The sequence below is a fragment of the Gallinula chloropus genome, assembly GCF_964237585.1.
Source record: "Gallinula chloropus genome assembly, chromosome: 5".
NCBI lineage: Eukaryota > Metazoa > Chordata > Aves > Gruiformes > Rallidae > Gallinula > Gallinula chloropus.
In genome coordinates, this window is record NC_140090.1 from 40,653,473 (window position 1) to 40,678,817 (window position 25,345).

Here is a 25,345-nt window from a genome sequence, read left to right on the forward strand (position 1 = left end):
TTTCTTTCTTGCTATGCTAATAAAACTGGAAAAAATCTGCTGGAAAGTTCTAATGATAGCACTGGATATTTAAATTTCAAGACACACTAAGTTTAGAACAAGATAATGTGGCATTTTAATTACAGTTTTTCTATTTATATATTTCCTATGTGGCAGAAGACCCCTTTAATGAAAGCACGGTTTAGAGCAGCTTCAACTCATAGCAATATTGCAAGTTTTTGAATGTGCCAGAAGCTTATCAGCTAAAATATGTTAATTTCTCTAATGGGGTAATGAAGTCTAAATGCTTTCAGGAAGACATTGCTATAATAATGGGTCTACTTAAAACACAACATTAGGAGAACCTTGATTACAGGTTGCTCAGTAGTTTCTGACTTCCTCAGGAACCAGAGTTTGCTCCATACCTAATTTGCTGCTAGAGCTGCTGGGGAGGAAGCTCATTTCTATTCACTTAGTCAATCACCTTCAAGAATGTAAGCAAAACAGGTAGCTGGCTTGAGTAAGTCTGCTAATACAATTGCATGACCCAGACTTAGCAACAGCCTAAGAGCTGCAAAGGCTTTGAGGATGAAGCGAGGCTGAGCCACGTGCTCCCCTGCATGGTCAGGTGGCAGCACTTACGTAAGCAGCAGATGGACAGCCAAAGTGAAGTGACAGTTTTGATGAGAGAAGAAAAAGGCAGGGGAAGAGTTATGTAAAGCAATGAAGATAGCATGCCCACTAAGGAAACCACCTGGCCAATGTCTGCGCACATCTCCGGAGTAAGATTCTCTGTACTTGTGTGGTACGTAGTAATCAGGTGACTTCCCTACCAGGGCCTTCAGACACTTGTATTCTCTATGGCGGGAGCTCCCCTTGGCTTTACAACAAACCTTCTGACTTCCTAAGATTTGACCCTCACCAACCAGCATTTCTTCTGCCTTCAGCATACGCAGACACAGCCCTCAGCATGAGCCTTTCGATCTCTGTAGGAAGCAGGATAACCACACACTGCTTCTGCTCAGGAAGGCACAACAGCAGAGCTGTGGTCTCTGCTTTGTGGCCCCCAGACGACACCTCTACACAAAGCACTGCACAACAAAGCCCTGGACAAGCTTAGTCCTGAGGGACCCACATCTGCCTCCTCTTCAGGGCGCAGGGATGCAACACACCCCATCCTTTACCACCTCGCTATGTCACAATGAGGCCTTTTCCATGCCTGCTTGCCACGTCCAGCAGCTGTCAACTGCCACCTCGCTTCCTGGCCTGAGCACACCCCCACTGCTGTGTTTCTCCACCTGCCCCACCAGCTGCAGGATCTGGCCATTGCTGACTATGTCAGTCAAGCCAGCAAGGTTTCAGCTTGCTGCTGACAGCAGGAAAGGTGCACAGCACATAAAGAAGCTTCCTGTCAAGCAGCACCCTACATCTAAACTAGCGAGCTTATACTGAAAATTAGAGAGAGTGAGAGATGATTCCCAACGTACCACGCCAAGTTCTGACCTCAGACATCACATCTGATTTCCATCAGAAGAAAATCAAGGAAGTCTGACCCTGTCATACAGATACAGTCATGAAAGGAAAAGCACTTTGTATTTGTCTTGATGTGTTCAGCTGGGACTGCACTCTCCTTCGTTTTGGAAACAAATGGCTCTGTAAATCCAGCAGTATCGAGCTCAGCATGATCTAAGTGAACTAAATACTCTACCTTGGTATTTGCATTTTCTCTTTTATCAAAACAAATAGTAATCCAGTCATTAAATCCAGTATTTCTGTAATTAATTTGCAGTCATTACAAATCACCTTTAATTGGATTAGCTATAATTACAGTAAAATAATTCCCTGTAATAATCAGTTATATTTGTGAGGTTTTTTTGATCTTGAGAGACGTGAACTTTGGTTGAACATAGGAGAGAGGAGAATTACTTCAGAGGTAAACACTGAGACACCCTCAGTCTTCTCACTGAGCTCATCCGTCGATTGCCTCTCTTTGTCTCCAGTGATCCTGTCTTGCACTTGGACTTGACAGACCCCAATTAGCTGAAACAGTGATTCATTGCTGCTGCTCTGCCACCTGACCTGGCCCACATGGCAGCGAGCAGTGGCAGCTGGTGGGGTCCCACAGGACTTTGATGGCATCGTGGCTCTCCTTATCTCAAGCGTCAGTCTGTCCCTGGCATTAATCACCTCCTTCCGAAGGAGGAGGATCAAAGCCATACCCACTTTTTTCTTTGGCACAGCACGGCATGACTTTAAGGCAGATTCCTCTGACACTTTTTTTTCCGGTGTGACAGGTCCCTTCACAGCTGTGCAAGTCGGGCACCACAAACTATTTGCCACAGTCTGGGAGGAATCACCAAATTAATAACACACCCCTGGCGCAGGTTGGCGCTGGGGATAGTACCATGCTTTTTGGTATGAATTCCAACCTGACTCACATCCCGCTTTTGGGAGGGATTGTTTCACAGTCAAGGGTGCTGTCAGCCAACTCCTCTGGGGTTAGGCTTTTCCTCCACTTACACACGCCAACACAGCTCCAGTGACTTCAGTCAACATCAGCTGAAATGCTGAGCGCACAAAGGGGCCATTCCCTCGCACTTGCACAGGGTTTTACAGCTGCAGAAGCCATCTAGGTTTCTCTGCTCATATTCTGAGATGAAATCAAATGTCATGTAAGGAAGAAATCAAACAAAAAAAGGGCAATGACCTATGGGCACAGCTGATCCTAGACAAATGGAATAAATTTGCTGGAAATACTGGGTTCTCATTCAAGACCTTTCATTCTTAAAATAAAATTACATGGCACGCTGGCAGGAGTTCTGGCACTGCTCTGACTTGCACCAGTCACAATTTCACATTTAATACTCACCGTAAAAATAGCACATTTGATTCACATGAGCATGTCATGTCACATAAACCTAATGCCGGCTGCTGCGAGTCACATTTCCTACCACATACATGCATGCGAATGCACTGCCATCCTTTCCACTCACTCCTGCTTCCACAGCTCCTTGCAAATGAAATACTACAGGACTCAACAGGCTGAACAACCTGGAAACTCGTTTTGATATAAATGAAGTCAAATTAGCTACTAGAAGTGTAAAGTACAAAACGAAATTCTCAGGGAGAAGAGAGTTGAACAGGTGCTGTACTTAAAAAGACCCAAACTCATAAATGACGCACATTTTACGCAACCTGACTTCATCTAAGGCCCAAGTGCTTCTATTTAACTAAACCCTTAAACAAAACGTCTCCAGGGCTTTCAGCAGTATCTCCTCTTCCACTGCCATCACCAGAACTAATACCTGATCTGTCTCCCATGCTCCCCATTTCCCATAACACTTTAGGGCTGGTGGGTTAAATGCCCACTCCGATTACAAAGCAAGTTCTTCCATAACAAGAAAGAAGTGGGACAGACAAGCATGATGCCCACAGACCACTCTGAACTGTGCAGCACAGCATCACACAGGTTCCCCTGTCCTCTCCAGCTCCACTGCTGCCTCTCTGAGGAAAGGGGGCAGCTGCCCTTCCTCATCCCCAGCCCCAAAGTACTTTTGGCCTGTGTCCGGCCCCGCGCTGAGCAATTTCACCGCAACAGTTAGCAGAGGACAAAGCTAAAGGCACACAGGCTGTTTTCTGCTGGGTGGTGTACTGAAACTGTGCAGCGAGGGGCCTGAAAACAGCAAGGCCAGCAAAACGCAGGGCAGGACCTTGGCAGCCCATGGCAAGATGAGCAGAGATTGCTGTGCTTGACAAAAACAGGCGGATCGATATGTAAAGGAGAAAGAGGGTAGAGAAAGAGTAATCAGAAAGAAATGTTACTTTCCTCAGTTTCTCTTCAAGTTCCATGGCCAATCATGGCAGAAATGATGCACAGCTCATATATTTAGTATTGTGTGCCCCTATACATTTTGCTTACAGTGTGTATATTGCTTGAAAATACAGCCTCTGACTTGATGTTCAGACATTAAGTATGTTAATATCGCAGTTGTAATTACATGTTTTTTTCTTCTAATTTTGGAAGGATAATTATTTGGAATAATTACATAGAGGGTAACTAAGTTCTGGGAAATGTTTGAGTCACCAAGAATCACATCTGCACTCCAGCAGAAAGGCACGTTGAGAATTTGAACATTTTTATCCCCACTAAGAGCCGGGAAAAGCAAAAAGTTGGTTTATGCCTTTTAGGAGAAACACGCAGAGTCTATTTGGAAGATGCTATAGGGATTTCCTCTAATGGAAATAGTATAGCCACTATGACAAGTTTCCAACTCAAAGTTTGCTGAAGGTTTTCCAGTCTTTTTACAACAGTCTTTTATGTTTACCCAACACCTCCATGCTTAAAGAGCACCCAGCCAAGCTACAAACAACAACATCTCTCAATCCCATAACCTGCCCACGCAGAACTCCTGCCTAGAGCTGGGGCTGGGCTGCAGGAGGACAGGAAATCCACGGTACACAGCCAGCATGGCCCCTGCACAATGGACCATTAACACTCACCAATGAACAAAACTGTATACACATAACTGAAACTGCCATCTAAATGTCAGGCTTGCAGATTCCAGCTGTGATCCTGCTTACTCTGGAGCAGCCAAGGACCCCAAATAGATGAACAGACGGGAAACAAACAGCACTTTTCAGTGCTCAGAAACGCACTTCTCAAAGCAGTAGGCCCAAGCTCTAACAAATTCAGCAGCAGCCAAAATTAGTTCAAGTGGAGCTGCTGTACCTAATTCTCGTCCTCCCTTGCCCAGTTGTAATGCAGATTTATTTTAGCAGCCCAGGGTCTCTTGGTAGTGTTTGTGTGCTACCCGCAGGTCTGGAGTCCTCTATTCATTCTCATTATTTAAATAATAATACATTGTATAATCCTCCTTCCTCCTGTAACTGTTCTACTTGAAGAACCAATTAATTCCATTTGTTACTTCCTGGTGTATTATTTCTTCTCTACAAGCTGGAATCCCTTTAGCATCCCTGTTTGCCCTTGACTACTGATGATTTCCTTGGCTTTTCAATCATCAGATCCTCTTCCCGTGGATTTTAGAGCATTATTGTGATTGTCAATTTTAATAATGCAGGTTTTCATAGTCTGTGCATACTGCAGGCCTTAAAAAAAAAGAAAGAAAAGAAACGAGCATTCCTGCTTTCCATGGGTTTAAAATAAATTAACCAATTACTTTGGGGTTTTGTTTTAAGTCTAAGTGACCCATCTTGTATACCCATATATTATGTGTTACATATACTAACACTGACACTGACAGAGCTCTTCTCTCCTTCTGGTGCTTGTCTAGGCAATAGCCACAAAATGCCTCAATCTTTACCCATCAATTTGAAGAAAAAGAGCTTCTAGAAGAACCAACTAGGAAAAGGATCAGACATTTCAACACCTTTACACAGTAGGTGCTGAGCACTAGTCGGTTTTGAATCCAGAACCTGCAGAGAAGTGGCACAAGCCATTGTATCTGATGAGATACATCACTTTTTCTCCCCCCAAGGCATTATGGATGAAAGCCATTTATCATATCTCCTGTCCCGCTGCCTGAGCAATGCTAAGGTGCCCACACAGGCTTTTCTTTGAAACAGTTCATTGCGGCAGCACAAAATTAGGTGTAGATCCGAGATGCCCATTACATCTATCTGTAAACAAACAGCACATCCGCTATCAGAGCTGCACATGCCAAAAGGCTGATGTCTGTCAAGTTATTCAGGACCAGATGAGATTCAGGTCTGCCCATTTTGCCCAAATAACGATTCCCAAATTAAACCCACAGCAGAGCTCACAGGCACGCTGCATTCATGAGCTTTCAGATGCTGCCTTAGTTTCTTTCTCAGAGTTGCTGATCAACACAAGCATAGGAGTTCATCTGCTTTGAAGGAAGCACTATTTAACCATACAGCAAACTGCAGCCAGCTATGTCAGGCCATGGGAATGCACTGCAGTCAATCACCTAACAATTAGCAACAGCACTCCTTACATATAAAACTAATAATGTCCTATTAGAATAAAAAAATAGCGCACAAAAAGCACAGGGAGGAAATGGGTAAGTGGAAAAGCTTGAAAAGATGTTCCCAAGAACAAAAGTGCTCCCCTAAAATGACACACAACTTCTACAAGGGAGATGTAGCTGAAAAGAGCAGACAGAGGCAAACAAAATTAGGACTAACACCAGGTGCTCCACGTGCTGAAGGGTCTTGTGTTCAGCTTTCAGAATCCCCCAAAATGGGGGCATCCATGGAAACGGACTATGTTCCAGCAAAAATATAGATTAAGCTCACTGTTGTATGGGCAGGCCCAGCATTTAGACACGTTTTCAGCTGATTCTCACACATGATGCACTTTTCTACATGAGACCATTCACGTTCACATTCACACTTCCATCGACGCACAAGCCAAGCACTCATCGGAAGGTCTGAGCAAGCTCCTTCCCACCAGGATAGCCCAAGGATGATGTAGTTTCTTCCACCTTCTTTGGAAACAGCTGCTCCTGACTACTGCCAGTGACATGACTTGGAAATACATTGACCCTGATCTGATTCATGATGAATATACACATAGGAACATAAAAATTGTGGGCATGCATTTATGCACAGTAATGCACACGAAATATGCACTAGGCTCCCTTTTAATGCTCCTATCTACAAAAGGTTAAATAGCCGTGGGTGACAGAGAGCTGTTTAACCAGACCTTTTCATAATGGCAAACAATAATGCATCCTGGTTACCTTCTGACACGGCTTACTTCCAGCCAGCATTAAGGAGAATTACTACCTGATTTTAATACATCTTGGTTCAATAATTATCAACACAACAATTTGATCCACATCCAGATTAAGGCATTGCCCTGACTTCTAACACCAGAGCAGCGCCTGTGGTGGTGTGCTGATTTCTCAAGCAGTAAGCAGTTTGCTGTTGTCTCACATCCCCAAGGCACAAATAAGCAGATGCTGCATTAAAGCTTGTTTTACAAAACTGCTTCAGTTGTGATATACATTTTTAATATAATATACTGAGTGCATTACAGTAAAAACTGCCAGGGCTGGTAAACTCATACAAATTCATTAGTGAGCCCAGCTTCCCAAGCCCAGCTGAAGGGTAGATCCAGCTGAAGAGAACTGCCCAGAAGCAGCTGAAATGAGTGAAAAGCTTGACCGTGTTTGCCACATGTGAGCACGGCTTAGTTTACCATTTCAGTTTTCTGAGCATTGGTTGGAATTGTTTCTCATCAAGGACAAGCTTCACTGACCTTTCTCTTCCTTTCATCACAAGGATACCGTGGTTGGCTTGAAAGCTTGAATGTTTTACAGCATTACTATTCTGAGCGTAAAAGCAGAGGCACAGCTTTCATACGCAGAATGGGTTCTACAGAGGAGACACCAGTAGCCAAATGCTTTGGAGCACTCAACGATATGCTTTCATTCATGGGTAGGTCTAAAAGATCAGAAACTGTATCTTGCATTTTCAAAAGGCAAAGCCAAAGGAGAAAGGAGAAAGAAGCACGTTCACTCTCTTTGGCTTATTTGCATTTCTTGCCTAGGCTCCTCTCCCTCCATTGACATCGTCAGTTGCTGGATGACAACTGAAGAGCACCTCTGGAGTAGTCTGCAGCTAATCCTCTACAATGCCCGTAAACTATACGGGGAATCGGCGATTACAACAGCAGCTTTTTACAAGAGCACAGATTTTACTTCTCCTCCAACAGAGGGGAATCTTTGTTGTGCACTCTGAAGACACCCAAGCTAGCAGAGGATTATTATTCTAAACATATCTGTTTATAGACAACGCAGCGTAAGATATACCAAAAATCAATCTGGCCAGCAGCAGACTCAGGTTTACACAAAGCATCTGCTGGCTGCCTCTGGTAAAACATTACTTTTTGTCTCAACTGTTTATGGCATAACTGTCTGCTACTGCTAAGAGCCACATTACAGCAGCCTTCCTCGTGTGGCAGCATACCTTAAAGGAACAGGAGTTCCATAACACAACTTCCTCCACCGCATTTTTGGGATTGCTATCTTTTATGAAGCCCCCTAGCACTGAATGTTTCCAGACAATAACAATGAAGCCATAGTAAGGAGGAAGAGCACTCCCCTCGCACTTCTGGTTCTTTATTCTGTGCTTTGGTTTGCAGCGCCGCTGCCTCTCTCGGACATACCCAATGCGCACCCCTGTGCGGTGTTCCCATAAGTTCATCACCAAGGCCAGGGTGCCCTGCAACATTTTCTCCCTTTCTTCCTCACGTTCTTGCTGGAACTTTCGGCACAGGCAAGACATCAAGCCGAACCAGTCTACCTTCTTAACGCATGATGCTAAAAGTGACGCCAAGTCCTAAAAAAATTGCGAGGAATTTTCATTGCCAGCCCCATCTCAAGACACTCCCTCTCTGCAAGGGACATGGATAAGTGACTTCTCCTTGACATTAATTTAAAACTGAAATTTGTAGGGACACTTTATCATGCAACCTAATGCCTGCTACCATTGTAAGAGTAGCTGGGCACTAAATTAACCCGACCTTAGCAAGTTGTGCAACCTGACCGCTCCCCAAGCTGTTCACCTGCTGTCAGATCAGAGTCTGCTGAGGGTATCTTCTCTCTACACCCCTACATACTAACAACACACCATCACTTAGTCCTGCAGAGCCATTAAACACAGAAACAGCCGAGATGACTTTCAGAGCCCAGTTCTGAGGCCACAACACTTTCGCAGGGAGGGAGAAAGCACCCTCACCACCACACATCGTCGAGACAAACAGGGATGCATATACCTAATGATATAGATTGAAATATCTCGTGAAATAGGATGACTGCTTGTGCCACCATTTTTCCTGCCCCATGCAGCTGTTCAGTCCCCTAGTTAAGATCAAGCAAAACCTCTCCTTCCTATGAATTAAGGTGAAAAGGAGTGAAGCAAGACCACCTAAAGACACAGGCAGGAAAATATGATGAAGTAGCCTGGTGAATTCCCTGGTTACTAGGCTAAACACTTCTTCCCGTTTGTTTATCAACTTTGAATCTTCTTGTTTTATATACTTGCTTGCTTGTTTTCAAATAACTGTAACACTCTAAAACAGTTCATGTATTATTTCTAACACATAAGTTACTGATAGATTTCCTCAGCATTACTTCCAAATTACATGTACTATTTTGTCCACCATGGCACTGGCTTGAGACTATAAAAAAAGGTAGGTTATTCTTAATCTGGTAGACCTCTTTAGAACAGGCTTATCTTAACACAACAGTTGGACTGCCCAGCAAGATCAAGAGCATCTCTTCTAACCAGCAAATGTTGGAGCACAGGAGGTGAGATTGGAAGAGGAGGCACTTAAACCTCAGGTAGAGTGCAGATGCACAAAAAAACCCCTCACACCCCATAGAAAAATCCTCTTGAGGACTGCTCAGAACTCGCTCATGCCTGTTAAAACTGCTATTTTCAAGCAGTAAGAACAAATATCTTGGAAAGAACCCCTTTCGCTTCATACATACCATTACCAATTAAGAACCCGCTCACGGTATTGTTTTCAAATAAAAAAAAGAATCCAAGAAAATCCTCCTGAACAACATAAGGAATATTTCAGCCCAAAAGCACCTTTCATCCAGCTGAAGACATTGAGAACAGAGCACCTTAGAGCAGAGGAGCCAGAGCACACCACAGCTTCCCATCCTGAATCCATAGGTAGCACTGACAGCATCAGAGAAATTTACTCTACTGGCTAGAAGAGTTCCTCTCTCTGTAAAGTGCTTTTTTTTGGGGGGGTGGGAGGGTGGGGGTGGGGAACAACGCCATTGCTGCTGCCTGTGGATCCCACTTCGGCACCTGCCACCCGCACCTTTAGGGCAGCGTCAATATACGGAGCTAGAGGGCCTGAGATGTGATGCACTCCCCGGACACCGAGCATCCCATGTGAATGGCGAAGGAAGAATGAGAGAGAGAAGAGCCAAGCGGGAGTGTCCAGGACCCACAGCAGCGGCAAGATGCGAGCTCCCTCTGCTGACACCAGGCAGCCCTGCCTGGCCCAGCCACCCTGCCACAGCAAGGGGACAGGCCCCGCCGTCGGGCAGGGCCGGGGAGGAACCCCAGGTCCAAAGTAGGGGACAATGAGGATGCAGTCAAGCTTGGCACGGCCCCGGCGCCCGAGATCTCACGGTGTGACTCGCTGAGCATCCTCGGCTCCTCTCTGAAACCGGCTACAGGCAGTAGTCGAGGAGACGGGTCAGGAGGGGTTATGATGACAGAGGTGCCTGGGCAGGTCTCTGCTGGCCTCTGCACTGCTGTTGTCTAGGCAGAAGCTCACAGCCCAATGCCTGTGCACAGATGGCTCAGCCAGGCCACCTTCGGCACAAGCTGCTTTGTCTCTAAGGTGCCTGCTGAGCCTTCCTTGGTGCCTGCGTAGGCTTCACAGGGTGACCCTCCTGACAGCTTTGAGAGGTCCCCTTTGCTGCTTCTGCAGCTGAAGTTGTGCCCCTGAAGCCCTGAGCCATAGAGCTGAGCTCTCATTCCCCACACACATACTCAGGGGCATCACCACTGAGCAAAGCACATCAGATCATTGGAAGAGAGATGAGACCCCCAAGGAAGGGGGTCACAGCCCCACTGAAGCTCCTCACAGAAACGAGGCAGGGGAACCTGCCCACACTCCATGATGCCACGGGCTTGGGCCACATGGCTGGCTGTGAGGGGACAGCACTGCCATTCCAGCGCAGTGGAGCTGGAGGCAGAGCCAGGTGCCAGCACCTTATACCCGCCACGGGAGAGCTCACGGCTGCAAGCACTCAAATCCCGCTAAGCCTTTGCGACTGTCACACAAGGGCAGGGGAGAGCTCAGCACGTTGCTAGCAAAAGGCTTTGGAGAGCCAAGGCAGAAAGAAAAGGCTAAAAACAACTTTTAAAAATATTTCAGAAAACCTGTGCCAAAATCTCCTTAGACGCATATCCATGACTAAGCACGAGAAGTAAATTGCTGCTGCCGTAGAGAGGGTGCTGCTTGCTGGTCACGGTCTAAAAGCACTGATGCAGCAGTAAGCACAGCTTAATTGCTGAGAAGCTTACACATTAATAGCAGAATTTTCGGTCAGAAACACGCAAAAGCCTGTAGGCTTTGGAGTAGTAAAATAGAATTGAGGCCGTATGGTGGCAGAACAAAGTCTGCAAAGGAGTGTTGTATTTTCTGCCTTTGATAGGGACTTTCCAGAGCTGTCAGCTGAGCTGCAGAATTAGAAACCTGACATTGCAGCAGTCAGTTTTTAGATTTCAAGCTGCCCAAATGACTTGTCTCCAGGGAGAAATATCTAGTGCGCAGGAATCAATAGTGAAACAGGTAAAGAAGCTGGTGTACAGGGGCCATCACCCCAAACTCCACGCCCCAGACAGACAGGCAGACCTAGCGACAGGGAGCTGTGGGAGAGGAGGACAGAAAAACCTTGTTCCCTCTTGGAATCAGTACAAGAGAGATGCTATAGACTATCTGCTACATTTGTGAGATTACAACTTGATTACATTTGATTCCACATTACAAATTGATCTTCCACATGCCCTCAGTTCACACCATGCCAGTGCTCCAAGCCACTTGCTGAAGAGATTATAAAAGAGCCTATTTTATCATATCTTCACCTCTGAATGCATTACAAGTGACATCGCTTAATTTTAGCCAATCTGAACAGCTAATTAGATGTAAACAGATTGAAAAATTGTACACACAGGACAACTCATTTTTCAAAAGGCCACTAATCTAAACAAACCTGAGTCCATCAATTTACTTCAACATTTGTCTAAATGAATTACAGCACAGGCTTGTCCTGCACTGGCTTTGTGATTCATATAACGGGCTCCCTCCCCTTCTGATCTCAAGCATTGTACAAAAGAATAAGTAATTTGTTTATCAAGGCTCTGCTGTAACAAAGATGAAGACGCCTCTCTGTCTCAGTGCAGTAGATGATGTATTTGAGCCAAAGAAATCACAGCCTATTGCGCATAGTACCTTCTCTCTTACCTCCCAAACCCATCACATACACCAATACATCAAAGTCAGGGAGGCTCTCTGTGCTAACCTGATAAAGATCAAACGATATTTAATCATGATCAATGTGGGTGTGATCCTCTGCTCTTGCCCTCTTACCCCTAGAAAAACGGGAAAGAAAGGATTCTGGGCAGATCCTCTAGAGAGAGCTGGTGCCTCTCCTCCTCCTGAGGACTCCCTCTAAGCACCGGCTGGGGTAGATAAACAACTGCTCAAGGGATCAGACCACCACAGGGCAGGTAGGAGCCCAAAGGGACCTGTCATGACTCAGTCGAGATCAGGAGCTGCAGAAGTTATCCAGTGCCAGGTAACATAAAGGAGCCTTACGATGAAATGCAGCGTAGTGTGGCCTATTTTTAAATACAGAGCAATTAGCAGAGCAGTACCCGTGAGGTTTTCCACTTGCTAGTAAAGACCACATCTCCTCCATTACCTACATATGCAAATGTACGCAATGGAAGGAGAGAGGGCAGAGAGAAAAACACTTGTGTGGGTTTTGAAATGAACAAACGTATCCACATAACCAATGTCTTTCTGTACTACTTAAAACAGAAATCTTGCTGAACAGAACAGGCTAATATCAGCCTATTTCACGTGTAAACTCATTTATGGTATCTAGAATGAAGGTTCTGCTGAGCATCTGCTGTGACCTCCCCATGTAACATAACAGAGGCTCTGGACTTTCAAATTCATCCTTGCCTGAGAACAGCACCCTATAGACATTCAAGTGCCAAACCCTCAAGTGACACAGATTCTCACAGAACTTTCAATCCCTTCCTTCTAAGTGCTGGTCCCTTCAATTACAAACACACATCTAAACTTGACTCAGAGCTGGTCTAGCTTTAATTGCCAGCCTGGAATCTCATTAAGACCTCAGTCTGTCGGCATAAAGACTCTGCTGCTCGTTTGCATCCCCCTCACTGGTACTTACTGATTGCGACCTACGTGCCCCTTTCCCCGACAAAGCCAAGGGCATCAATGCTTTCACGGCAAAGCTGGCTTGCCCACCACCGCCCTTGGCTACTCACAGCCTTCTCGATGGCTATTCTGTATCTCTGGAGCTGCAGGCACACCTCCGTGGAGGTAGGGGTAATATGACATCTTTGCCCCTGTTCAAGAGCCGCCTGCTTAAACACAGTGGGCTAATGGTGGCGCTCTGGCCCGTCATGTATACCGAGGATACTCACAAGGAGCCCTCTAGCTACTGAGGCTCCAGGTTTCTTTGTAGCATCACTGTTCCCAGGAGGGTTTCCCCACCTCAGCCCTCCGCCTTCCCGTGTGTGTTCTACAGTTGTGGCTCTACATCTGGCCGTGTGGGAAAGCCTGCCCTCACACCAGTACAGCCAGTAAATCAGGTCGGGTTGTGTCAGCAAACTGTGTTTCTTTCTTCCCTCTCAATACCTGCTGGGAACTTGATCACTGAGAAAAATATCTGCCCTCCTAGGTCACTGGTAAAGCAAACCAACAAATAAATAGCATGAGGCTGATCCCCAAGCTGTCCCTCTAATAATGACAAATCCACGTATAATTACATTGTGAAATGCAGCTTTTATTCCAGTAATTGTGTGCTGCGTTAATTTTGCATGATTCTTGTCCCTTAATCATAATATCATGTCGTGGCATGCCAAACACTTCACTGATATCCACGTACACTACATCAATATCGTTGTCTTTATCAAGAAAACTTGTACTTTCATAAATAACATCTCAATTAGTTGACAAAATCTATTAAAGCAGCCCATATTGCTCGGCATTAGCTCTCATTTATTTCTTTATTAAGCAGGTCCAGCTCTGCATGTCCTGCTTTCCCTCAATCAGTGTCAGATTGACAGGTCTATAAATATCTGTGGTTTTTTCCCCGTACCATTTTTAATACCTGCACACTGACACTCTGTCAGACCTTTAGAATTTTCCCATGTTCTCAGACTTATCAAAAACCAACATTAAAGTCCCTTAACTATCTCTCTTTAAACTCCTGCCTGCAAGACATTTACGACTGCTGAGGTAAAAAGGGTCCTTGCTTCAGAAGCTGCTTTTTTAATAGGTTTAAATAGGCACCATCATTATCTAACTCCCATGCAGCTGGAACAAATGAGATCAAGAAGTCAAAGGTATTAAAAAAAAAAAAAAAAAAAGTGAAATATCATGGAAGAGCTCTGACCTCTTCTTCTCCAAATCATGATATTTTCACAATGCAGTTTGGAGTTCTGCCTATTGTTGAGCATTTTGTGCTTCCAGTCAAGTATTCTCCCGAGCAACGAGGACTAAAAACATTTTATGTGTTTGTTTTAAATGAAAACTAAGCACCCTTCTACAATGCTATTCAAAAAAGGAGGTTGAAAGACTTGTGGCGACATCTTAAGAACTGGTAGCACTGTACCATCAAATTTTAACTTGTATGGACTCGACTGTGAATTTTTCTGGATTCTTGGGCTTGCACTGCAGTCGTTAAACTTGTCCAGTATTTGCATTTACATAAAGTAGATAGCAGTCTCCAGTTTACTGAGGGTTTGGGATTCAGCCATACCCTTCCCAAAGTTGAACTCCCATTGACTTCAAGGACAGCGGGCAAAATTTCTGGTTTTATTTCCCAATTTCTGAAAGGAAAGAAAGCCTCTTAGACAAAAGGGAATTTAAACAGCCAATGCAGAATATATTACATTGGCCAGATGCTGCTGAACGTAAGAGTTAAAGAGAAGGGAGTACATGAGCCTTGAGAGAGACTTCGCAGCTTTCATCCCATTTGTTCTTTTCAAGGTCTCATGAGAGCATCTAAGAAAATCCTGTGTCACGCCAAAACCAGTTCAAAGCAAGCGCATAGTGAATCAGCTTCTTCAATCGCTAAACCACAGAATATATAACGAAGAGATGCACATGGATCTGAAGGAGTTCTGGCCACTCCAAGGCCGCCTCATGCCCTGCCTGTGCAAGACATCCACATTCAGAGCAAAACTTTAAGTCAATGACATTGAAGCATGTGATAAAAAAATAACCATGTGCTTGAACACAGGCTCTTATGCCATGGAGTAAGATATTCGTGGAAGCATGGCAGAGGTATCTGAAAGCTTGAAAGGCATTTATCTTCCTTATGGAAGAGCTCTCTGCATAGGAAAGCACAACAGTGGGCTAGATTTGCCTCTCAGTGTCACCACAGCTGATCTCCAGTGACTCCATGGTTGTCCCAGGGAAAATTAATCCAGGTTTACAGAGACGTAGCAGACAAATCTAGTCCACTACATCTCCCTCTCGCTGTGTTTACAGTAACAGACCAATAAATGAGTATTTGTGATCAGATGCCCCCTTTTTAATCTGTTTGCCAGAGTATCATAGGATTTGCTTGCTGGTTTGATGACTTAGTTGTTTGTGGATTTACAGATTGCACATGATTAGACAGCGTATTTTGGATTCTTTTGCTCCATTTCACTGTGGACTGGCAATTCTAACTTTTAAAGCAAACGCAGAGCATGCTCAGTACTTTTAGATGTAGGTGAGCATCTTCAATTCAGGGTCTCCTTCTGTAGCTCTGAATTACTTCAAAGTAGTGCTAAAAACCATAGAAGACTGGATAATTTAGGAAAGGGGCTACGAATGGACATCATTCCTACTTCTCGCCTACAGAGTCTGCCCGTTTTCTTGTGTTTTGCATCAATGGCTGAAAACGGGCCACAAACCATTCACTATGGGTCAAGTCCTTCCCATGGTATTTCTCAGCATGGATGATCTGCTTCAGGGGAGTTGTGCACTCACAGCAAGAACACAGCAAGCACTATGGCCCATTTATATCACATATGGTCCATTTACAACAAAAAAGCATCACTTTCCATGGTTTTTTTTCTGCATTCTAACTTCAGAAGCGGCAGAAGGAGCAAGCAAAACATAGGCAGAACCTAGGCAACTACACCCAAAACCAGTCTGTCCCAGATTGGTACTTTATATATAACCCTGGAGAGCTTCAAGTCCACAGGAGTTGCAGGGATTTGCTGGAATGTCTCAGGAAGAGTTGATTAGCTCTGTGCTTAGCTCAAATAAGAGCCCATGAGGAATCCAAAAGCTGGTATTCTCGTCGTTCCCATACCTTACTAGGATTTCCAAAACCCACCACAAAATGCCTGCGGTTGCAAGTTCAGCACCTGCAGCCACCCAAGTGCTTCTCATCCAGTCAACAATGACAATGTACAAACTTCATCCTTTCCTAATTTGTAAAGGCCAGGGAGAGACCTTAACTGCCTCTTCCCAACCTAAATCTTATATAGGTCAGACATGCACCAGCCCTGATCTAGAAGTCACGTAATCATGTTAGGACAGTGAAGAGCCTGAGCTAATAAACCCAGCCTTTCAAAGAGCTTATTGGTTTGGGCTCGGTGCCATGCTGAGGTTAACAAGGTAAAAACCTGTTTAACAAAGGAGACGTATATTTGACCATCCACAGTCAGGTCAATCATTTAAGATTTTAACATTCCCTCCAGAGGTATTTACTCAGTTGGTACACGTTGCTTGTGGCTGCTTCTGTACCTTCTGATGTTGCTTTAAATTATACCTCCCAAATGAAATTAGAGCAGAAGCAGCTTTCCTATTGCTTTATTGCAGTTGATGACAGCACGTGGGGGAAGCAGATATTCTAAATTCACGTGAGGGAAGACTGTACCACCCGCTACACCCCAACAAAGAAAGGACAGGATCTGTAGCTCAAGAATATTAATTCCCCCTTTTTTCAGAGGTTAAACTAGACTGTTTGCAGTATTTTGCTACATATTGAGAATGCATGCATGTTTATCAGCACACTGCTTCATTCAAACCAATCTACACCCAGGGTTTTACAGTGTATTTTGGCTCACGCGTTACTGCCAGGACAGTGTTTACAGCAATATTCATTGTGCTCTGCGTCGCCCTGCCCATCAATCAACCTTGTAATAAAGCAGAAAGGGAAATCGGTCGAAAAGCAGCCGAGCTGCTGAATTCAAGTTAGTCATATAAAACCAGCATGAAGACAAGTATAAATGCAACCGGGTCAAAGTAACCACTTGCCTGTTGATTGAAGAAAAAAAGATACACGTGCTGTGCTACAGTTTGCCTTGAAAAAATCATTTAGGCCTCAAAGTATTAATTTTTTTCCTCCCTATTTTCTCTGGGTTAGTTAAGACAACTGCTGCTCCACACAGATTTATAATATGTATGTGTTTACTCACACATCTCTAAGCCAACAGGAACGGCAGAGCAGAATTTCAAATCTATCATTAAATCTACATGTTGGCACCTATGAAGAACTGCAGGACTTCAATTTTTTTTTCCTGTATAAGACTGAAGGAATAAACTGAAAGAGCAAACAAACAAACAAGTCATTCTCAAAGCACTCACGTGAAAAGAATGAAAGAAGCAGAGAAGTAAATAGAAGAGAGAAAAAAGAAAAAAGGTTTGTAAGGTTGTTGGCTTCTAGGTGTGCCTACCAGTAGCAAATTAGGAATAATTTCAAGAACGCTATAATCGCCAATCCTTTCTGGATTATGTACAGGTCTGCTGACAAACAGTGCAGTCCAAAACACACAGCACTGGTTTGGCTCTGAAGCAGCACGTGTTACTCCCAGTTCATCTGCTGAGGTGTCATGCAACTTCCAGTCTCTGTCCAATTTAGAGATCCAGACTCCACGTCACAGATTTTATCCTCTCCCTCACTGTGAAGACACACCCCCACAGTATCGGGGTGCACCACGCTGGAGTCCCAGTCTCACAACTGGCAATGCTAGATGCTACTGCAAAATAAATGGTGACAGTGATGTTGATGAATTGCGACTCTTTCTTTTCTTTTTATTCTGCTGTAGTCTAGATGGCAAAGGATTAACATAAAACCCACACCCGAAGTCCATGTACTCAGAGGCCCCGCACAATTCCCACTAACTGTCGGTGCTAACGCGCCGCTGTGCTGGGGATCACGGAAGCACCTACTGCGATCATCACTCACGGTAAATCCACTGGACTATGACTGCAAGCCGACCAGCCGAGCCAAGAATACTGATCAGACAGGGAGAGGAAAGAAGTGCTCAGTGTTAAAAAAACCCGAAAACAAGACACCAAGGAGAGATGTTCTTAGCACATTAAGAGCTATAATGAAATACTGCATCTCGAGTTTGTCGCTGTTTGAAGGAAGCTAGGAAACTAGCAAGAATTCATTATGAAGCTGCTTAAGACCAAAACATGAATCATTGGGTTCTAAAAAAACCCAGTTGTCTAGAGAACTGCGTAGATGAAAATGAATGGAATCTCTTTAAATTACTCTCTGTATAAACTCTTTCACATTCATTCTTTCTGTCATTGATTAGTATCTTTCTGGGATATGGGTTTTTAAATAATTCTACACCATACTCCCAGCTTCTGCAATCAAAACACAGAAACAGCTCTTGATTCTGCATTTTTAGTCTTCATTTACAGGGAAAAATGTCTTCTGCAGCCAGAAACTTGAACAGCTACTGTTCTTACCAATTTACTGGATATCCCCAAAAGTGCACGCTGAAGGCTCAGTAATAAATGAGATTAAGATTCCCCCATCACTTTACAAATAAGAGGACTTTTGTACACTACTGCTGCATAAAGGAGGATTAAATCACCTCTGGAAAACCCTCAGGATCATTAAAGTGCTAAGAAGCTGGGATCTCGCTGATCCCAGCATCCCTGACAGTAAAGCGGAAAACTCCAAAGCCTAAATAATAAATTGAGAGGACTTCTCTGCAAACCCAGGTAGGAACCTACGGAAGGGAAACATGGCATCACACTCCTTCCCAGCAACTTCTGAAGCACCAGCCTGTTGGCAGAGTTAAGTTTACAGTTGGACTCGATGATCTTAAAGGTGTTTTCCAACCTGAATGATTCTATGAGCCTACAGTCTCATTTGACAGAAGCTCCATCGAGGGAGAAGCAGTACTGAGAGCTGAACTGGTATCAGTAATGGGGAAACCACCTCTGAGCAAAAAATCTTGCTAAGTTTCAAGAAATGGAAGAACACTATGTCCTCCAGCAGTCCACAATTCAAATTAATTCCCTATTAGACGTGTGCCTTATCAGACCAAAGAAACCTAACCAGGAGATACAACTGTTGAGAAGATGGTTCCTCCATCTCACAGCTTGTGAAGTGATATACAAATCCACTAAGGGAACCCCTGGGGATAATATGGAGGGGCTTCAGTGAGAAGCAACATCCTTCCTACCTAGAAGTGCTGCAAGGTAGACTCCTGCTGCTGAGGACAGTGCTCAGCAATACAGAGAGAAGGATGAGCCCTTACACAGGTGCCTCCAACTAAAAGGCCACCACTCATTGTCTTTTACCAGAGGCTCCTAATCCATGCCCAGGAGGCACTGCCCGTGTCTGCAGCAGTCCCCCAGGGCTCCCAGCACCAGTCTCTCAGCTGCAAGGAACCTCCCAAAGACAAACTGCAAGTCACACAAACCCCAACCTTGCCAGAAGGTCTGCCAGCTCTGAAAAACACAATGCAGACATGCAACACAGAGCAAACAGCAATGCTGAAGCATTGTGCTAGCCTGTGTCTTGACATCACATTGATGGAACAAGAAATGGGGCAAACCAGCAAGAGAATGGCTGTTCATAAGGACTCTCAGCATCCGAGGTACCTCAGGTACCTCTCTGCAGACCTACCCAGCACCTCGGACACCTACAGCATCTGCCATAGCTCTGTTCTCCTGCTTTAGGCAGAACTACAGGCAGGGGGGTGGGTCCCTATGGCTGTAGCTCTGCACAAAGAGATGCTGCATTGGTTAGCAGTTTGTTAAGGGCTTCGAGAAGCATAAGAAAGGAGGATTTTGATAAAACCAGGAAACACACAAGATGTCTGAGACCTCAGGCTTCTCATAGAAAAACATCCCACTCATGATTGTTGGAGTGGATTTTACAAGACTTACTATGATGACATCCAAAATTTATTACAGCTTTTACAACAAGACCGTGTCTAGTAAAGAGTGATGTAGTGACAACACTTACTTGGCTGGATTTAGCTTCTCAGGGCACATAAATATACTTTGGTACTTTAAGAACAGCCGTAGCTGCCTACTAAATCTTGAATAATACAAGGCAGCTTTGTAGACCTTTAAACACACGCACCAACCTGGTTCTGTCTCCTTCACAAACCTGCTTCCTCTCTATCTGCCCAGGCAGTCCTCAAGCTACTGTTCTGCTCATCTTTTGTCAACCTTAAGCTTTTAAAACTAAACTGTTTGGAAGCCATGCTTTTAAATTTCCATACTTTTTTGAGTGGGGAATTCATTACTTTAAAGAAGCAAGCGACCAGGTCTGTTTCTCCACCTGCTCAGCTCAGTTATAAAATAAATTGGAAGTATTCCCCTTTTTACTTAGTACATACAAGAAGAGTTTTGAGCGGCTTCACATGGAAACTGATTCGTTGGCTATATGTGTGAAAACCCTATCATAAATATAAATTAAATCATAGATTTCTTTTAAACACCAAGTAAGGAATTTCTCTGGTTCTAAAAGACAATTCAAAAGGATGTTAGAGTAGAATAGGAATAGCCAGATAAAACATAAGAAAACAAGAAGCAATTATTTTAGATTGTGGTTTTTGGGGAGTCAGATTTGGGGCACGTTAAAGTGCCCCAATTTCCAGAAAGCAGCCTGTGTCCAATACTGGAAAATTATGTCTCTTGCAAGCACCTTGTAGTCACGCTGTCGACCCCTTCGTAGGTGAAAATTATACTTCAAAGACACATCGTGTGCTCTTATATACTGGTTACCAGAACTACAAGAGGACTAGGTGATACTTTGCCAAATAATGGGATTGCACTTGGAAAACCTGCATCGTCCAGGACCAGCCACAGAACTGGGTAGGAGCCCAGACCTGCTGCCTGTGCCTCATGCAGAAGGCTGGCTCAGCTCCCAGTGCCTGCCCCAGCCAGAGATGCCCAGCAGCATCCCAGCATGATGCTGACATTGCCCTTCCCCTGACACAGGGATCCTACAGCTTACTGGGGAAGATTGGGCAGAAACAAGGGTTACTCTCAAGGGCAACCTTCCATGGCCACCCAAACTAGCCCTGGAGCTCCCACCCACCCTGAAGCCTGACCCAACAGCCCCACCACGCAAGTAGTATCCAAAAGTCACATTTCCTGTCCCAAGGTGGGGTTTGGACTATTCGCACATTCATTTTTTGCTGCTGCTCTTCTTATAAAAACACATTGTTCTTCCCCCGTGACATTTCTTCACATCTTGCAAAGAATGCTCTCCGTTACCACAAAATATTTGGCTTGAATCCTCCAGTGAGAAGGACCTAAGGGCTTGGCTCATGTTTTTAAAACAAAAGACGTATTACTCTAAACATAAAACAAATGAGTGCAACTGTAACAGTAGATGGAGATAGAGCTCCTAGCACAACCTATGAATAATTCCAAGTCCTATTAGAAGTAACAGAGCTTTCTGCATTTCCCTAGAAAACATCATGTTAGGTTCCAGCTTGAGTAAAATGCAAAATGGCACTTTTTTCAGAGAAAAAGCTGAACTAAAGACAATATGTAGTGTAACAGCTAATCTGCAAAGCATATCCACTTACAGTCTGAAATTGTGTAAGACAATGTGTGTACACATACGCAGAGAAATGTTGAAAAGATGGCTCTTACCTCCATCCCCAGATCCTGAGCCAGCATCTGAGAAAAGAACAGAAAGAAATGTATATTCATGTGCTACAGTACGTCCTCCAAGCACACAGAGCCAGGCTGTTAAGTGTATTACAGTGCACCTGACGTTTGATGTCATCCCTGGGTAAATTAGAGAGATCTAATCTGAACATAGTTCACTCAAGCCATCTTTCTCATGTCTCAACTCTTCTTCTTTAAAGTCTCCCTATCAGACTAGAGTAACGTTAAGCCCTGGAGTGCTGTAACGTCCTCATAAGTCTTTGCCTTCTTTTGTTGTACTGAGGCTGATAACACATTTCTGGCTCTTTGGAGGAAAAAGACCTCGTGTCCCTGCTCCTGCCCCTACATTTTGATGCTGGTCATGGCCAAGAGGTCACTGATGGAGTCCTGCACATCCTCTCTCTACCCCATCCCACATGGAAACCCTGAGGTTCATGGCTGCTCCCTTCTCTGCTCAATCTCCAGCTTGGGAGGAGAAAAAAGAGGTCAAATAATGAAGACTTCAGGAAAGCATTCTGTGCCCTCCCCCCTCTTTGTTTCCGAAATCATGTGGCCATTGCCAGCAGGCAAGCAAGTTTAAGAAAAGATGTAGCAATGCACTAAAATTATCCCTTTAATCAAAAAGTCTGAACCAAAAAACACCGGTTGCAGTGTTGAGATAATATCCTAAATTGAACAAATCCCACACTACAACAGGTTGTGTCAGCCTGAGCTCTGTTTAATACCAATTTATAGGAAAAAAAAAAGAAAAAGAAAAAAGATTGCAGCATGTTTTTTTCCTCTTGAAAATTGTCAGGTAACAGCTTCAGAGAAAAACAACACTTCTAGAGATAGAAGTTTATTTTCTCTCAGGTGTACAAAACGTAAAATTACAGCGCTGCAAAAAGTTTGTCTAATGCACTTTTTATTGACTCCTCCATCCTTAGCCAACAAAAAAATTCTTCTTTAAGTTTAAAGTACTCTCTCAAGAACAAAGTCTTACTCCTCCTGTTCTTTTCAAGTCAACTTCACTGCCCACGTCTAGCAGACACCAAGCACAAAAGAAAAACATGAAGAACTCTTCTTGCTCATATGCAACTCAGTTTTTGTGACTGACTTTGCTCATTGACCTTTCTACATGTTCCATAAAGACAGAGATATGAATAGCTCGGTATTTTCAGTGTTAAGCAAATATGTCTTGCACACCAGTCCAGATTTCACATACACTCTTCAATGAATTCTTCCAACAGAAGAAGTCCAGAAAAAAACCACCAAAACAAAAAAAAAGACCCAAAAACCTGTTACACAGACTTACTCACTAACAATGTTTTGGGCCACATCTTCATCTGGCATAAATTGGCAGGACTCAAAAGCCAGTGGTCTGTTGCATCACACCAGCTGGGAACCTGGCCCTACACGCATAAGGAAAAGCTCAAGAAACTGGATTGCAGGCAGTAATGCTCCAGTTCTATCTCTCTAGATTACGGAGAGGTTTGTCGTAATCCAGATGCCCATTTATCAGACATCTGCTCGTTTAATCTGCTTCCCGTTACTCTACGTAACAGCACAGAAGCACACACTGAGCACAGGATGATTGGGAGCACAAGATACGTATTAAAAACCGAAATGAACTTCTGCTCTGCACTCTTCAAACCAGCGCCAAGGGTATGCCTATCACGGACTGTGAGCCTGTACAGAGTGAGTTACAAGGGGAGGGCCGCAGCAACTTCTCACACCTAAGACTGCAAAGGATTAACCCGTAATGAATTCCAAGTGCAGATTCAAATGGCTTTTGCCATCCACGTGTTATTTTATTCAGGGGCATGGCAGGGTCTGCAGGCAGCAGGATACATACCAGTTGCACACGATCCTTCGGACACCAGGAGTATCTCACTCTGCTGCTTGCAGGCAGCCTGCTTCAAGTAGCATTCATTCTGGTAGGTGTCACCATTGGAGCCGCAGACAGGCACGTAGTCATTGTTACACTGATGGAGAGGGACAGAGAGCAACCACATCAGTCACAAGAGCAGGGTGGCACTGTATCCATCTGGGTGCCTCCCCCCAGCCCCCCTCCCAGTGGTAAAACCCTAGGAAAACAGCAGAGAGGAAGACACTGCCTCTCTTAACTTACAGGGGAGAGGGAGGGGGGATTTTAGAAAGGACAGAAGGAAGAAGAGCAGCACAAAGCAGACTTATCAGGTTAGGGAAAAGATAATCTGAACCGGCAAAGTTCAGTAAGTGCTCCCAGGGAGGTTGTGAGTTGGGGGCGTTACTGGGGGGGTACAGGTCAGGCAAACAGCACCCGCACCTGCACCTTCCGGATTCCTATTGGGTCGCAACAGACTAATTGTAATGGGAGGGTTTGCTTTTCCCCTCCTCCTGCACACAGACACGCCTTGCTGCTACAGTCATCTGTACATACAGAAGCGGCTACCTCTGTGTGTATAACTCGCTGTTTAAGTACTTTGCTATTATTACAACTGATTGGACAGAGGGAAATTATTTCCAAGAGATCTACAACCAAAACCCATCCTTCTTTTTGCAGAGACATTTCTGTGCCCGGTGAGCTGCAGCTGGGATGTCCTGTGAAGGTCCAAGCTGTCTCTGCAGTGGGCAGCACCGCACCCAGAGCATGGAAGAATTTCCTCTCGCCAAGCACTCTGCCTTCAGCTCAAACTCCCGCTCAACTCAGCAAACTACCTGCTTTGTTCCCTCTACCACAGAAAAACAGTTTTGCCCTCTCTTGCTCACTTTAATAAAAATAATTCCATTTTATATTGAAAATTGGGCAACCTACCGGGTGCAGTTATCGTAAGATAATCACACTCTGAGGCTTAGAAATACTTGGATGTACCCTGCACATGGTAATTATACCAGGGATATGATTATCTCATGATTACCGTACTCCTGGTATGCCTCATTGTTTAATTATAACAAATGGAATGATCACAATTATTATTTACAAACGTTCACCTCTGCTTAAATCCAAGTAAAAACTGAAAAGGTACCACACGCTTCCTCTTTAGCCCTATTACACCGCAGAGTTCTGAGGTGTGTTCATCAGGCACACCGTAAAACGTGGAACCGAAATTCCAGGGATATAAACATCAAATACGCTTTGAAGTGAACGACTACAGAAGTGATTAACTCAAACAATTGCCTAGATTGCATTAATTGCAGGCCTCCACGCAGAGCAGCTGCCAAGAAATTATTCATAGTTGGTCAGAGTGACATTTTGATTGGGCAAAAATCAAATGACATTTTCCTTATGCATTGTATTTACTTAAACCTCCCTGAGCTGCTGCCCACCCCCAGTGCTCTTTTCCCCCTGGAACAAGAAGGAAAACCAGCAACCACACCACCATAAATCCTTTCCTCCTGCTCCTAATACAGAGCTCACTCCATGCAGAGATTTTGAACAGCTGATTAAAAAGCATTCCTGCGCTATTTTCACCATTTTGTTCCAAAACTGAGCCACATTTCAAAAGGAAAATGCCAACTTCATCCAGAAGCCCAACAGCAATTGCTGGAGGCTGGCATGGAATACTTAACCAGGACAATCAATACAATCATGTGAATTTTTTAAAGCACAAAGGGGTCAAACCATGCTTGCTTCAGACGTGCTATCTGCTTGTCACCTATGGGACTTTTTGCCAGAGCAATCTGTACAGCATTTGGCCCAGGGTATCTCAACAGGCTCTGCTACATGTAGAAGCAATGCTGGATCCT

At 44.4% G+C, this 25,345-nt stretch overlaps 1 protein-coding gene across 1 annotated transcript in view; it reads right to left on the reverse strand.

Moving 5' to 3' along the window:
• TMEFF2 (transmembrane protein with EGF like and two follistatin like domains 2) overlaps positions 1–25,345 on the reverse strand; it is a gene marked incomplete at both ends in the record, with an annotated part of 128,873 nt that overhangs the window by 97,884 nt on the left and 5,644 nt on the right. Inside the window, 2 exons of the mRNA XM_084265053.1 lie at positions 21,620–21,646; positions 23,472–23,601. Coding sequence (XP_084121179.1) covers positions 21,620–21,646; positions 23,472–23,601 — 157 coding nt within the window. The remainder of the gene's footprint in view (positions 1–21,619; positions 21,647–23,471; positions 23,602–25,345) is intronic.